General features: G+C 36.3%; 1 protein-coding gene across 1 annotated transcript in view; it reads right to left on the bottom strand.

Annotated features, from left to right (window-relative positions):
• Positions 1-581: 581 nt before the first annotated feature.
• Positions 582-15,280, bottom strand: part of LOC107193883 (glutamate receptor 1-like) — a 131,132-nt gene continuing 116,433 nt past the window's right edge. The window contains exons 14-18 of the mRNA XM_015583418.1: positions 13,946-14,144; positions 13,595-13,839; positions 11,440-11,686; positions 10,602-10,676; positions 582-712 (exon numbers count right to left, since the gene is read on the bottom strand). Of these exons, the coding sequence (XP_015438904.1) occupies positions 638-712; positions 10,602-10,676; positions 11,440-11,686; positions 13,595-13,839; positions 13,946-14,144 (841 nt within the window). The 3' untranslated portion in view covers positions 582-637. The remainder of the gene's footprint in view (positions 713-10,601; positions 10,677-11,439; positions 11,687-13,594; positions 13,840-13,945; positions 14,145-15,280) is intronic.

A 15,280-nucleotide genomic window follows, 5' to 3' on the forward strand; every position in this document is an offset into this window, starting at 1 on the left:
CCTGACACGCCCACTCGTGATCTCCAAGCGATTTCTCGGTCTTCCAGGTTCCCTACCAATAGAATAATGATCAAAACAAGAATTCCATCATTCACGATTCACTCGATCGTATCCTGTGATCTTTTCGCCATCGAGCACGCAGGAACTTCAAAACCGGTGAATGGAACGAAACTCTCGCCTCGATCTTGCTTTCCGAGATTCTGTTAAGAACGCCCAGAAGTGCCGAGAAAAACAGCGTGACTGGCAGGTATTCGACTGACGGCAAACGCGTTCTGCCAGGATTGCAGATCGGCCCCGGAGGCGACCCCCAAGGAGGGGTTGGCTTTCGCGTGGTTCGTCGCGCAACGAGTTTATATCACGTATTCCGGCTTGTCGTCGCCGATACGGCCGGTCCAGACCCGTGGAGATGCCGGCGTCCACGGCACCGCGATGTCGAGCATCATGTTGCTCGGGCGACGCTGGAAAGGCGAGAACCTGATCCTCTTCGGGCTCTTCGGCGGAGACTCTGCGAATGTGACGCTTCGTCGCGGTCTCCTAGGTGGCGGTGGCGGCGGCGCGGGCAGCGCCGCCAACGTGGGCGGTGGTGGTGGTGCGGGCAGGGAAATGGCGGGCGACTCGCCGGGCGAATCCAAGTAATTTACACCTGGGTATGCGTATTGCTGTGTACCTGGTCGCCCTCGGTGTTGCCAATCGTGTTTGCCGGAGCGTAGTACTGGAAATTCAACGGAGGTTGCGTTTAGCTGCGTGACTCGCCGGATAAACCGTTTTATGGAGACTCGGGGTTATGGGTGGATGGTTAGGGGGGGGGGTGGTGGTTTCCGCGTGGAGAGTGTTGACTCACATGGTGAATGTTTATGCAAATTGGGTCGATATGAATGAAGGGACTTTGTGTACATACTTATTGTTAATAGAATAGGTGTTATTATGTAGATTTTGGTATGTGTAATTGGTTAGGTTATTTTATGATTATTTCTTCTGGTGCACGGAGGTGAGTTTCTAGGATCTTTTTGTAGAATTAACTGTGCTTTTAATACACTAAGGATTTTGGAGAGAAGATATTTGATTTACCATTGAAAACAATTAAATGTGTTATTGGGACGACACTTTTATGTTTTAATGTTCTAAATATATCGTAACTTTGATATGTGCGACATTGTATTTTTTCGTACATAACTTGCAAAATGACAAGTCATGCAACTGTTCCTTGTATTAAAGAGCTGTTCTCGGCAATATTTTTTAGATACTAACTATTAATTATTTTATGTTAATATATAAATTACATGTCCAGCTAAACATTACAGAAAGATTGTTTGCTTCTTTATCTGAAATTAAAACTGAAGAAAATACAGATCTTATAATATTACTTTCATTTATTTCGTAAAATTTGTTTCTGTGCGACTTATACGAAATTATACGAATCAAATGTCATGATGTGTCATACAAATGAAATGACAACTTTGCTTATTTCCTAAAGAATTAGTATCCTGACAATTCTGCTTTACAACACAGTTTTAAAAATATTTAACAGTATTATCCCATACGATTTGTCGCACATTCGGTTAGCTTGCATAAACATCCGCCAATTGATAGTCATAGTTGTTACAGGTCATTTCTACGCGTTCCAAAAAGAGTGTGTAACAAACCAATGACAGGAATGAATAATAGAATCGCATATATCATAAAAGAAGTGTGAAGAGTAATTGTGCCTTTATGTGCTTTTCAAATATCTTGAAAAAATTCGAATGCCTTTCATGTTACCTTCTATTCGACAAGTGTAATCGGACGATTACAAGTTTCAGTCGTGAAAATCTTACGACAGAGGTGCACAAAATTCGTCTCTCCATTTATACTACATCCTGTCCATTGTGCAATATACTCGGTTCCAGTTTTCAAAGTCAGAAATGACCAAAAGGAAAATCGTGTGTCTCTGATTTAAAAAGAACGCGACGAAAGAGATTTTTTATTTCGCATGCTGTTCGCGTAATCGTAAGCAATTTGATCATTAAAAGCAACATGTGACAACATCTCGGTTACACGAGCCGCTAACAGATGGTCTCAAGCCATGCACATTTTGCGCTAGTAAGCTAGCCTCTCATGGTGACTAAAAATATTTAAGTGAACCATTGAAGAACTGAAAGAGAATGTAGGATATCTGTTCATTAAGTGTAAATTAATGTGAAGAATTAAAATGCTTTTTTCAGCCAAGTTGACTTCCTAATATAAAATGGCAATGGGTTCTTCCTAATATAGAAATACAATATGGTAATATAGTATGGCGAACTGCAATCACCTGTAACGTTGTTTCTCTTAAGGAATGTCGATTACAATATATAAATTATCATTAGGAATATTATTATAAATTCATTAAACATATAAAGTAAATTATTAACATAGATATTTCGGAGCATGGTATAGGATGAATGTGAAAGTGTAATGATTGTGAGGAAACGTGAAATAATGAACTCGTCGTGGTCGATGATTATGACGACGGAGAATTTATCACTAAACTGCAGATGTTTAAGTGACAGTAAAACGAACATTTTCTTACGATTTAATGCTACTTAAAACAAAATTCTGTTGAATTTTGCCTTTTATATATTAACGTTTAAATCTATGAATTTGAATAAACATCCACAGTCCAATTGTGATATAAACAGATTCGATAACCCATGATTGGCTCATACTTTGGATGTTACGCTTTTGTACAGTGTTCATTATATGAATGCATATTTTCAATCTTACCCGTACCACGAAACATAAGTTTCGTCTTCCTGAAGTAAAATCTAGTACAGAAAAATTTTATTCAATGTCTTCAATTTATTGTCACAAGTAAAATGAATTTATTCGTGATTTGGTAGGTAAGGTTAGTCTAATGGTGTAGCTGTGTCATTTGTTAGACACTTCGAGTGTTCCATAGATGATTAGATAGTGTAAGTAGTATAAAGTTGTATGTGGCCAGACAGAAAGTATACGCTATCCTTCGTAAGTATTAGGCCACTTGGTCTGTATAAAGAAAATGTGATGTTTCGTAAAAATAATATATTCGATAAACCACTTTTATTACTTTATTGTAGCAAACAAAGCTCGGTAAAATTTGAAGAACAAATATTTCAAGTACTATTTTAAATACCATTTGAAAAATTTTTTCTACAAAAAAAAGATTTTTTTTTCAAACGTATATGCATGATATAAAATAAAATGGAGTATTTACTCTTTACTATTTGAAATAGTATTTTACGCAGCTCTTGTAGCACAAACGTTGCCTAATGAGCTTTAGTATCCTTTAAACAATATTTATTTCAGACATTCAGCAATTTCATAATGCCTTGCAACAGTTACTGTGCATTCAATAAATGTTCTAATACTTATGAGCGGGAGTATAGGTCAATTCCTAGTAAATCAAGTATAATACCCTGCTCGTCAGATTTATAAAACACCCAAAAATTTTTCAAGTTCAGTATCTTCCATGTATTTCTCGTACATGAAAACATTCCCAGATAGCACTGTACATCCAAAGGACGTTCGTTTAATGTTCAGTTTATATCCGAATATCCTACGTCCATTTTAAACATTTTTAGGATGTTCGTCGGACTTACATTGTCGGATGTTCTAGAAACATCCGTCCCAAAAGTCCTACGGATGTTCTCAAGACTTAAATTTCATTTATTCTATTAATGCCCATTTTTGAGTCTTACGAATGTTTTTGGGACTTTTTTTTTCTTAGCTTTTATTTAAAGTCGCTTAAACGCCTTGGATTTTAGCGACTACAAGGTCTATTATGCTATTCTAGTCATTAATTTTGTTTCCTTTAGGTATTCATGAAATTTTTTATTTTATCTCCTGTAAGGTTGTCTTTTAGTGTTGGGTAGATTTTGAAGTGCCTGCGCTGGTTACTGTGTTCTGTGCAGTGTAGGAGTAGATGCTGTATTGTAATTGTTACGTTGCAAAGGGTACAGATAGGTGTTGGTTTTTTGAAAATATATGTGAGTGGGTAGCTTTCGAGTGGCCGATTATGATCCTGAATATAGCCACCTATTCTATCCTTGTTAATTTACAACGGTCTTTGTGGATCTTGAATGAGTTGTCTGAGAAATTTCTAACGTGTGCTGTACCACTCTGTTTCCCATTTCTTCATCAGTTTTTGTTTGGTGTCATTTATTAGGTCGTCGAAGGACAAACTTGTCCATATGTCTGTATTTGCGTCCTTCTCTTGCTTCTTGGTCGGCTTTTTCCTTTTCTGTAATTCCTGTGTGTGAGGGGATCCATATTAATATTGTTCTTTTCCCGTTTTGTACTACTTTTGTGTGAGTTTCCAAGATTTGTTGGATGATGGTGTTGGTGGTAGTTGTATTGTTTATGGAAAATATTACTACATTCTGGTATTTTTCTTCTTCGGCGATGGTTATTGTATGGTTAATTGCCATGAGTTCTGCCGTTCGTGGGGTGATTTACGCATAGTCCGTATCTAGTTATTTGTTCGTCAGTTAGACTGGTGAGTATTTTAAGATTCGTGTTGGCTTTTCGATACATCAAGAGGTCCACGTTGGTTTGTTTTTTTCGTGATGTCCATGGTGCGAGCTTCAGTAATCTTCTGCAGTTGGTATTAGAAAGTCTGGTGTATAGATGCTGTTCTATGTTATACAGGGTGTAACAAAAATGTCCGACCCGGAAATGGGGCACTCGAGGGGTGAATTGGAACAAGTTTTTCCTTAGCAACCACATCACTAGCTTTATGACATTGTTACTATACCTACGTGTACATAACTTTGTTCGAATGCACATTTTCACGCATTTACTTGTTAACACAAAACTTCAGGTCGTCGGTCAATTTTATTATTGAAGGAATAGTCAAGTAGAGAATCGGCAAGAAAAGGCACAGCAGTCATCCCCTCTACTTACTGTTCCTTCGGTGATTAAATTACCCAGTTACCTGAAGCTCCGTTTTGAAGGTAAATGTACGAAAAAAAGAAAACTCCCGTCCACCGTTTAGTTAGATTTATAAAAATACTTCGTTTATCCGGAATTATATGAAATTCTTGTCGGATCGGGACATGCCTTGACACCGACTTAATACAATGGAAGTAAGTAGTAATATTTATAATAATTTATAATATTTTCGTAAATAAAGTATATACAGGGTGATTCTCACGCAGCACAAAATGGAAGGCCGTGCCTCTCGAAACAACTGCGCTATTAAAATCGTGTCGACGCATGTAAATCTATCAACAATATCGCCCCTGTACCATCGACTGTGAGGGCCCGTTTACCGAGATACACGTGCCACACGATTTTCTACAATGCGCTTCAGAATGGTCGTGTTCGGCTTGACCTTGTACGAAGTCGTTAGCTGCGCGTCGAGCCATTAAAATCGACCCTTTCAAGTGTGTTCTGCAACGCGCTTTGCACAAGTGTGGGTCTGCCTTTACACACCTGTCTGTTACCACACACACTATTAATGTCAAATCAGGTAAAAAAACGAACGAGAAACGTGAGTGTTTTTTAATCCTGATGAGACCAAAAATTACAAATACACTGTTAATTAATATATAAAATTAGCAACATGAATTTTGTTAACAAAAGCGCCGTTTTTATTAATAATTTAACAAATCACAATGTTTTCATTTACGAGAAATAAATGAACGTGAAAAATTTTCGGGTGTCGTATAAACCTGACGAGCAGTAGGCCAGATCTAAATTAAATACACCTTTACCGACACAAATAATATTAGTAAAGTGTCACAAGATATATCTACCAAAGGCGAATTTACTTTTTCATGATTTATCAAAGAAACCAAGGTAGAAAGATATACTTTTTCGGAATTTTATATACATCCACGTTAGTACTGCTGCACGAGGTACAAACTCATGAAGTCACATCTTTATTTCGACCAATCATGATTTCCTTCACCAACAACGTCTTCTCGCTCCGGATCATCATGATCGACAACGGACCTGAACAGATTCGATCAATCGACCACACCCCGCATTCGTGAAACCAAGGATGAACTGTCTGATTTGTGTGCAGAAACGCTACGTAAAGCCACATTCACAAGAAGCGGGGAATAAAGAATGATATCTAACAGGTGTGATACAGAAGGTGGGAATTAAAATTAAGGACGAGAGTACTCACATATGGTCCCGGGAAAGGCGCATGCATCCTCCGTCTAACTCTGCAGTCCGTACCACTAGAGACAAAAATAAAAATAGAACAAAACCGCGCGAACGAGCAAATACGTCTTCTGCATCCATCGAGTACAAAGAGAGAAATATGGAGAGAGAGAGAGAGAGAGAGAGGGAGAAAGAGAGAGATAGAGAGAGAGAGAGAAAGTCAGAGAGAGGGAGAGAGAGAAAGAAAGAGAGAGAGTGATACAGAAGAGGTAGGGAGATCGAGATAGAAAATAGCGCAACACATCCAGCCAGCCGCACATCGCACGCATGTTATGTATATATGTATATTTATATGTATATATCCAGGGTGTCATGTACCTGGTGGTATATTTTGAGACTTCGTGTTCGAGGAAATAGACTTTGACAATCTGCTAGAAACACATTCAATTAAATACAACTTGATGAATATATACTATGATGGACCTTAGCGATACCTGGTAAAAAATTTTTTGCGGGATTCTTTTCACGCCACGCCCTGAAATTGTTCCATTGGGTAGGATAATAATTGCTGTAGAAGATGAAATTGATTGGATAACAGGGCGATGTGGCACATCCACGTTGAAGTTTGAAATAAATATGACATTTGGTCTGAACGGAAATATGTGAAGAAAAGACATTAATTATGCTTAAACCTTCATCTTGTGCACAGTATTGGCAATAATAGTGCCACAATATAATTTTTTTAATAGAGTAGTTAAGTAATAGTTATGGTTTTTTTAATTATCTATGTTAAATATTATATTTTGCGTATTTTACTGAAAGTACCAATTCTTTCATTTATTTCCTTATATTATTTGTAAATTAGTAATAATATTAATTTAAAAACTTGATAAGCGAATGTTCGACATTAATATTTCATATTTAACAATAATATCCATATGTTTAACTTGAAGTGGTGAATATTAGAAAAAAATACGGTTATTGTGTTTCAACACTCTTTAATAGACGCAAAACAATTGTAAAAACGAATTACAAATTTTTCATTAAAGTATATCTATAATCTGATACAATTTGAATTATAAATTTTTCTCCTGTTCATTAGTGCATAGTGCATCATTAAACTCTGGCATGGGTTTGACTCCCCGTTCTGTCGAATCATTAACTCCAGCTAAATTACGTAATATATTTAAGCCAACATTATAATTAGGATCCATTGGCCAGTCTGCAGGGTCCTTATTTATAAAATCTATAAAAATTGAAGACATCCATATAAGACTCCAACAGATTTTCGATTAATTCTTCTTCATCTTCAGACGATGATGATGGTAACTTCGCTGTTTCTTCTTAATTAAATGATGCATATAAAAACATGACACTAAAGAAACGTAATATCGGATAACACAATTTACACAACTATTTAAAAATATATTGTAAACTTGCTTAATATTTCTCACGTCTCAACTGTTCTTTTTCTTGACGAAGTGTTTGTCGTCTTTCCTTCTCTAATAAGACGCGGTCGCCTTTATAAAATCCGGGTTGTCCTTTTTTCCTTTGATCTATAAGGAACGCTTTATTTATTTCAATACTCATCATGCCCAAAGCATGATCATGAGAAATGTCGAAAAGATGGTCTAATTTTTGAAGAAAATCATGTTCTCGTTTTTCCTGCAATAGTGTTCGGCGTTTTCATGTTTTCTGCATTGTCTTCTACGGACAAAGCATTGTCTTCCTGGTACAATGCTTCCACTTTTTCGATGCTCCGATCTAATTTCCGTGTTGGAATACGAGCTTTCTCCCATAGAACCACGACTTCTTTCATAACCAGGTGAGCACTTGGGCGAAGATTTAATTTTACTTTCCGCAGATTGTAAAATAACACGTATAAGACGCGTCCATTAGATGGCAACTTAGCACCAATGATTTGACTTTCGTCATGGTTGAGAAGATAGAAATTTCCTCTTCCTCTGGTTTCAATTTTCGATTTGAATTTTCACAGTTATTGTCACGATCACGCTGTATTGTTCTCTCTGAACGCCTAGAATAAACTAACTGAATCGGTATTACTGTAAGGGCTTCTAGGTTAGGCGCCTGCCCTTTACTAAACAGTATTTCCTTCTGCACAGATAGGAACCTAACAGCTCCAGATTCAGGGCTTTTGAGGGGTTCGATTATTATACCCGGACAGCTGTGATTGCATTTTCAAGGCTAAGGATTGATTCACACAAAACTCTATAACGTACAGCTTGCAGTCAATGTCGAAGGCTGTATCTCATATTGCGGTGTTGCTGGGGGCTAGTTAATGAGAAATATTCTTAATTCATACAAATTAAATTTGTGTTATAATATACATATGGACAAAACTAAATACTAAATAAGTAAAGAATTATGCTATTCACGGAAATATAAAATATTCCACTTAAATTTTCAGAAACACACTACTCATTACATTTAGCGTGCAGTTACATCTATTTCAAAGCTTCGCATTCGATGTGCCACGTCTTCCTGACGTCCAATTGATCTGAAATTTGGTATACATTATTTTTTCCTGAAATGGAACAATTTCAGGGGGCGGCGTGCTAGAAATTACATAATTGAAAAATAAGGTCCACCTTAATATACACGTTTCGAATACAGTTTCAAAGTACTATTTTCGAAAACGAGATGTCAAAAAACTTTATTCCATATTGTCGACTTATTTTTTTCCGTAGAATCCTTTTCTACCCGCTTGTACCATCAATTACACGACAGCCTGTATATATACTCTCTATATTCATATCCACCTATAACACGACATGGTTGACAACAATCATTGATCGTCCCCCGATTGATCGTGTGTCCTCGAGAACCCCATCCTATTCACGAAATTCTCGATTATCCATTTACAATGTACGTCGGTTGTTACAATTTGCTAACTGCATGCTATACGTACTCTATTGTGCGTTTCTATGTATACGCACGCGCGCGCGTGCTTGCGTGCGTGCGTGCGCATGTGTATGTGTGTGTGTGTGTCTGTCTGTGTATGTGTGTGTGTTTCAAATCATCCCAGGAACCCCTCATTTCCGGGAAGAGAGACATTCTTGAGACACAAATGTAACAAAAATGTTGCTCGACCCGGAAATGTGCCACTCGGGGGGTGAATTGGAACAACTTTTTCCTTAGCGAAAATGTAATCTGAGGCTTCGTTACCGAGATATTAACGAAAAACCGGGACCAATCAGAGCGCGAGTTTACCAGTCGAGTTCCCGCGCTAGCGGTGGCTACGCGCTGCGCTCGTACTATGGAGCTCCGAACAAGCAAGTCAGCATACATCGCAGGAAACTGCGTATGATAGCAGATAAAAAAAACGTAACAAATAAAGTCATACCTTTTATCATCTGTGGATTGTTATTTAAAGAGATTAATGAATGAAGCATAAATGTAGGAAAATTATGTGTAACGTAAAAAGACAATGCACATTTACTTTTTTAAACAGAATGGAAACTAATAATTATTTGTAGAGAGGGGCTAAGGAATTTGTAAATTTCCTATTCAAATAACGTATTAACGAAAAAGTAATGTAACAGAGAAGGACCGAGAAGTGATCGTAGTTCGGTATTGGCATCAAAATTCGTAGTTTCATAACAGGCAACAATGTTACTGACAATGAATAAGTTTCTTCAAAAAGCTTGAAAAAAATTTAGGTACAGAGATTTGCAGAATTATTGAAATAAGTCACAGCTTGCGTTTCGCATGAAATTTTTTTCGGGCTCTTTGAAGAAACTTATTCATTGTCAGTAACATTGTTGCCCGTTATTATACTACGAATATTTATGCCAATACCGAACTACGATCACTTCTCGTTCATTCTCTGTTACATTACCTTTTCGTTAATACATTATTTGAATAGCAAATTTACAAATTCTTTAGCCCCTCTCTACAAATAATTATTAGTTTTGCATTCTGTTTAAAAAAGTAAATGTGCATTGTCTTTTTACGTTACACATAATTTTCCTACATTTGTGCTTCATTCATTAATCTCTTTAAATAACAGTCCACAGATGATGAAAAGTATGATTTTATTTGTTACGTTTTTTTTATTTGCTATCATACGCAGCTTCCTGCGATGTATGCCGACTTGCTTGTTCGGAGCTCCATAGTACAAGCGCAGCGCGTAACCACCGCTAGCGCGGGAACTCGGCTGGTAAACTCGCGCTCTGATTGGTCCCGGTTTTTCGTTAATATCTCGGTAACGAAGCCTCAGATTACATTTTCGCTAAGGAAAAAGTTGTTCCAATTCACCCCCCGAGTGGCCCATTTCCGGGTCGAGCAACATTTTTGTTACACCCTGTATATATGTATGGGCCCTGTAGTACACGGATATGTAAAACGCACCTTTGGTCTCCGGTTACGGTTCTATGTTACACGATACATCGAGACCAATTGGCTCCAGACAGGCGAGCAGTAAAAATGTTCCAGAAAAAATCTAGGAACTGACGAATCGCCGAGCGACTTACCCGGCCATTGTCGAAATCTCGACCACCGCCAATCGTTAGTCGGGCTTTCGCTTTCATCGCGTCTGATAGTGGTATCTGAAAGGGCAAACGTTTTGTTTTAGTACAGTAGAACCTCTGTTGTCTGAGAAAATAGGAGAAAAAGTTACAGGATTATTAAATAGATTTTCTGTTCAATATAATACAACAACAGCTTTATTTATTTTAAACTTGCTACCCTCTTTTAATTGTACATGTTCTGACTCTTATGATTTTTATGACCAACAAGCTTTCTGTTGACAAATTTTGAGATTCCATACTTTATTATTTCAAATAGGAATATTCTGATTTTAAATACTAACATTTGGTAGTTCATATAAGTTTGAACTTTTAACACAAATATCTGACTTGGTAAGAAATAAATCGTTCCGATAGTCAAGTATTCTATTCATAATAGTTTGTAGGATATAATGAAATCGTTATAGCATATACTAAGGAGATTGCGTAGTCCCATATTGAAAACGAGAACAGAATTGACAGTCTGAGATAATTTTGTCTACTCTAAATAATGTGTGGCCAAGTACCTATTTTTTTATCCCTTAGCTTCCTTTTTCCAAGTTTGTAAATTTACCTAAAGAATTTACATAAAAAGGATAATTCTACAGTGACGGTCAGTCAATAATTTCTATCCCAATTATAGATGCTGTATTGAATGTATTCGAATCGTATCAATGACATTGTGCGTCCTATATTATTTTGTCTAATCTACTGAATTAAACATTTGTCCACAGGTTCGACCACTTTAATTTGAGAATTGTATTTTATAACGAATACAATACAGTATAATATGAACATTTTCTACCTTCGCTCTGGTAGCTTCCGTGTGAGATTTATAGCAGAATTCCAGTAGTGCAACAGTCAACGCTAACAGGAGGCCTCCAATGAGGATGTAGAATATCCCCGCCACGTTGCTGAGGGACAATTCGTTCCTGGAGGCATCCTGTTTGTCACCGTGCCTGCATTCGGTTCTGTCGTACCACCATCGGTTCACCAGCTTCGTTAATTCCCCGTTCTCCTTTAGCGATAATACCGCTAGATTTATTGGGTCTCTGTAATATTTCAAAAATTATTTTAATCTTTAATTCTTAGCAACAAGAACGAAACGAATATTTATTTACTCCATATTCAGTTTTTTGCTGTATCGAATTTTAAACAATCAAATATACTCTAAATGTGTAAAATCTGAAGTCTAACAAATCAAATTAAAAGTCATCATTTAACACATTGATTGCCATGGTGGTCGCCGATGGTCGAAGCCATCGAGTTACATGAAGAAATATTCAATTTCTAAGCAGGAGCATTTAGCATCTCGTAAATATAATTAGTAGTAAAATAATAATAAACATAATGAGTGTTCAATAAACGCGTGAGTACTTATATCGTTAATAGCGAAGACAAGAACAAATGTATTTTATTATGATATTTTCCTAAGGATAACAACTGTGGCAGTCAACGTGTTAATTTTCCAACCACGATCACGCTAATTTTAAATTAACTATGTACAATATTAATATATGCTAAATAAAAAGTGCTTCATTTAGTATAATAAGTGTTCATAATTGGTTGCTAAAACCTGGAACAAAACCCAAGACAATGTATAAGATTGCACATTCTTCTTTTAAGTTATTATTATCATCATATAACTCTTTCATAGCCTTAAATATTTAGTGACTAGGATGACAATACAATTTCAGAAAAGAACGAAGAAGTTTATTAATGTGTGTAGCGAATGAAATTCATAGAAGCTGATTTCATTGCCATTAATCAATTGCTACTAAACAGTCTCAGTAAAATTCATACTAACATAAAATTAAGTACGGATTACGGTACATATAACGGATATGATATAATCGAAAGGGAAGCTTGAGAAAGAGAGTTTGAAGTTGTAGTCGAATCCGTAAGTAAAACGAGTCAACGGCAAGTCAGTCCCTTAAGCAGTAATGATACGGAAAACAGGGTACACCAGTTTTTCTATGCTGATTGACAATGAGTGTAATGGCGTATAGTGTTTGAATACGTGGAAGAGTAGGCGAGATCAAGGGAGCTTTAAGAGGTTTCTGTTGGGAAATGAAAAGATGGTCTACCTTTTAATGACTACAAAACCTGGTTAATTACGCAATCGTACGTGCCTCATCTCCTCATTCAATCTACATGGTACATTTATGCAAATTATGCGAATAAAACTTTTCGTATTCTCGCGGATTTGTTAGAAACTTCGGTTTCATACCTATTAATGTATAAATGTAAAATAGTGCCTTATTACAATGTTTCCAGAATTATTTTAACTTCAGTTAAAATTTATACAATTAAATACCAATTATTCATCTAGTAACACTAAGGAAACCATATATGAATTTTTCACATAATTTAACATTTATTAATCTAAATTTATAAATCTACAAGCATGTTACTAATGCATCTTTGACTATATATAATTCTGTAATAGAATATTCCCTAACATTACAACAAATGTATATATATATATATATAACATTCCTTTGATTATTTTAACATACTATATTAATTAAGTCTTAACTTACAACTACACTGTAAAAATTAGTAAGTAGGGCCAAAACGTCCTTATGAGAGATAATAATATATTCACGCAATGATGAATAATTTACGCAATTATTTGCAGGCAAATGTAGTACATCATAAATAAATACGACGTTTCTTGTAAAATAGGAAATTCTATCGTATGAGATAGAATGTAAAATTTTTATTTTAATTCCCTCTCCAACTCTCCGATATACAATCGTTCAATGCCGAGGTGCCTTCGAACACTCATTGAAGATTTACTGTGCTGCAATATTCGATAAATGTTCTAACACTTATAGCCAGTAGTGTATATTCATATGAACTTTTTCTATTATTTTTGTGTTCTGAAAATATCTCTGCAATATTTTCCATGTAGTACGAGACACAATGTATGCGTAAAATAAAAGATTGCAACTCACCTGAGGGGAGATCCCAGAGGCGTAGCGACGCCGAAACCCTTGGCATCGAGATTCCTGCCGACTTTCATAGTGTCGCAGGGCTCTCTCTCGTTTATATACTCGTTCTTCGGACTCTCAATCAGAAGAGCGTATTTACCTTTACTTGTTCTCACTCTTCGTATACCTTCGTCGTACGTTTTGACGAACACATGTTTCCGCGAGTTCATGAACTCCCACATTTTGCTGTACAGGTTGATTTGCGATTTCTGTGATCGAAAATAAAGAGGGATACGTTTAAGGAACTTAAACGATCGATAACGATGAAAATATGGTGGATTGTATTTTTATTGGGTGTTGTCCGTTATCACTCACGCGAAAAAAGTCCCATGTAGATCCGTGAGACAGCGTGCCGTATTGCACTTCCGTTTGGGAGGCGAGATCCTCCGGCGAGTTGATCGGCGCGACCATTCTTTCGACGGTCAAAAATGCGGCCAAGTTCGCGGTGTAAGAGGAGATTAATATAAGAGTGAAGAACCACCAGACGCTGCCAACTATTCTTCCCGATATTGATCTGTCGGACATGACAGTGATGAAAAGATTAAAATTTTTAATCATTTGAAAACTCAAGTCAGAAACTATGTGAGGGTATTCAATACTTTTATAGTAGCGCATTTAATATTTTTAAATTCATATCTAGACAGTGGTACAATTTTATGTATTTTACAGAATTTAATGAAGAGAACAGCCTCTAATACTTGAACTACCAGAATAGTTAAAACAGGGATTTCTTTTTAAAAAAGTAAAAATATCGCTCATTCGCTGCTATAATGATGTAACGAAAAATTTGCAGTTTTTGGGTTATTAGTACAGAAAATACGGTTGTTGTCTGCATTCTTTGTCGGATGAGTCCTGTAATGTGTGTGCTGTCACAAATTACCACGCCGCGCCGGAACGGTCACTTTAATATGATGTTCGTGCAGAATCATAACATTTTCCCTAAAATCTTGATTTTTTAGTTATGTCGTTATTGCAGCAAACAACCGATATGTATAACGATCAAATTTGTGAAATTTTGCTACACTTATAGCTGTAATAGAAACTCAATGGTATTGGTCGATAATGTATAAAAATCCATTTTAATTTCTCAAAATGAAAGCAATTTATATCAGTAATAAAGTTTTTGTTTTGGGAGAATACGTCATTCTGTATATTTGATGACAATAACTTATTTGAAGGGGGCCTCGTTAACGAAAAGTGAGTTATTTAAACTTCTTAAATTGAAGTACTAATAAATATCAGTACTAATAAATATCAGTATCATAATGTCAAGATACTTTTGTTATTAATAACAATCCACTATCGTTACTTTAATGTTCCGTGATATCAACAAATTTACCAAGTCTCATAACACTCTTATACCACGAGACATATAAAGAGAACGAGAAGCAGGAGGGAGCATGATAATTCGATTAGATTTGTGGGTCAGGATGATGACAATATGGCAATTAATGCACACACCCATTTAACTAACTCTATAATTAATATTTATTCGTAAAGGTATCACGACTAGACGCGTTACGCTTTTTTTATTATCCAAGACTTCAACGATCTAGAAAGGAAATCATTATTTACCTATAACCTAAAACAAAAATCCCTAGATCTAATGTCGCCATGTAGTCACTCTCTAGACCAATTAAGAACAACTCC

Source organism: Dufourea novaeangliae, unplaced genomic scaffold (assembly GCF_001272555.1).
Source record: "Dufourea novaeangliae isolate 0120121106 unplaced genomic scaffold, ASM127255v1 scaffold34, whole genome shotgun sequence".
Classification (NCBI taxonomy): domain Eukaryota; kingdom Metazoa; phylum Arthropoda; class Insecta; order Hymenoptera; family Halictidae; genus Dufourea; species Dufourea novaeangliae.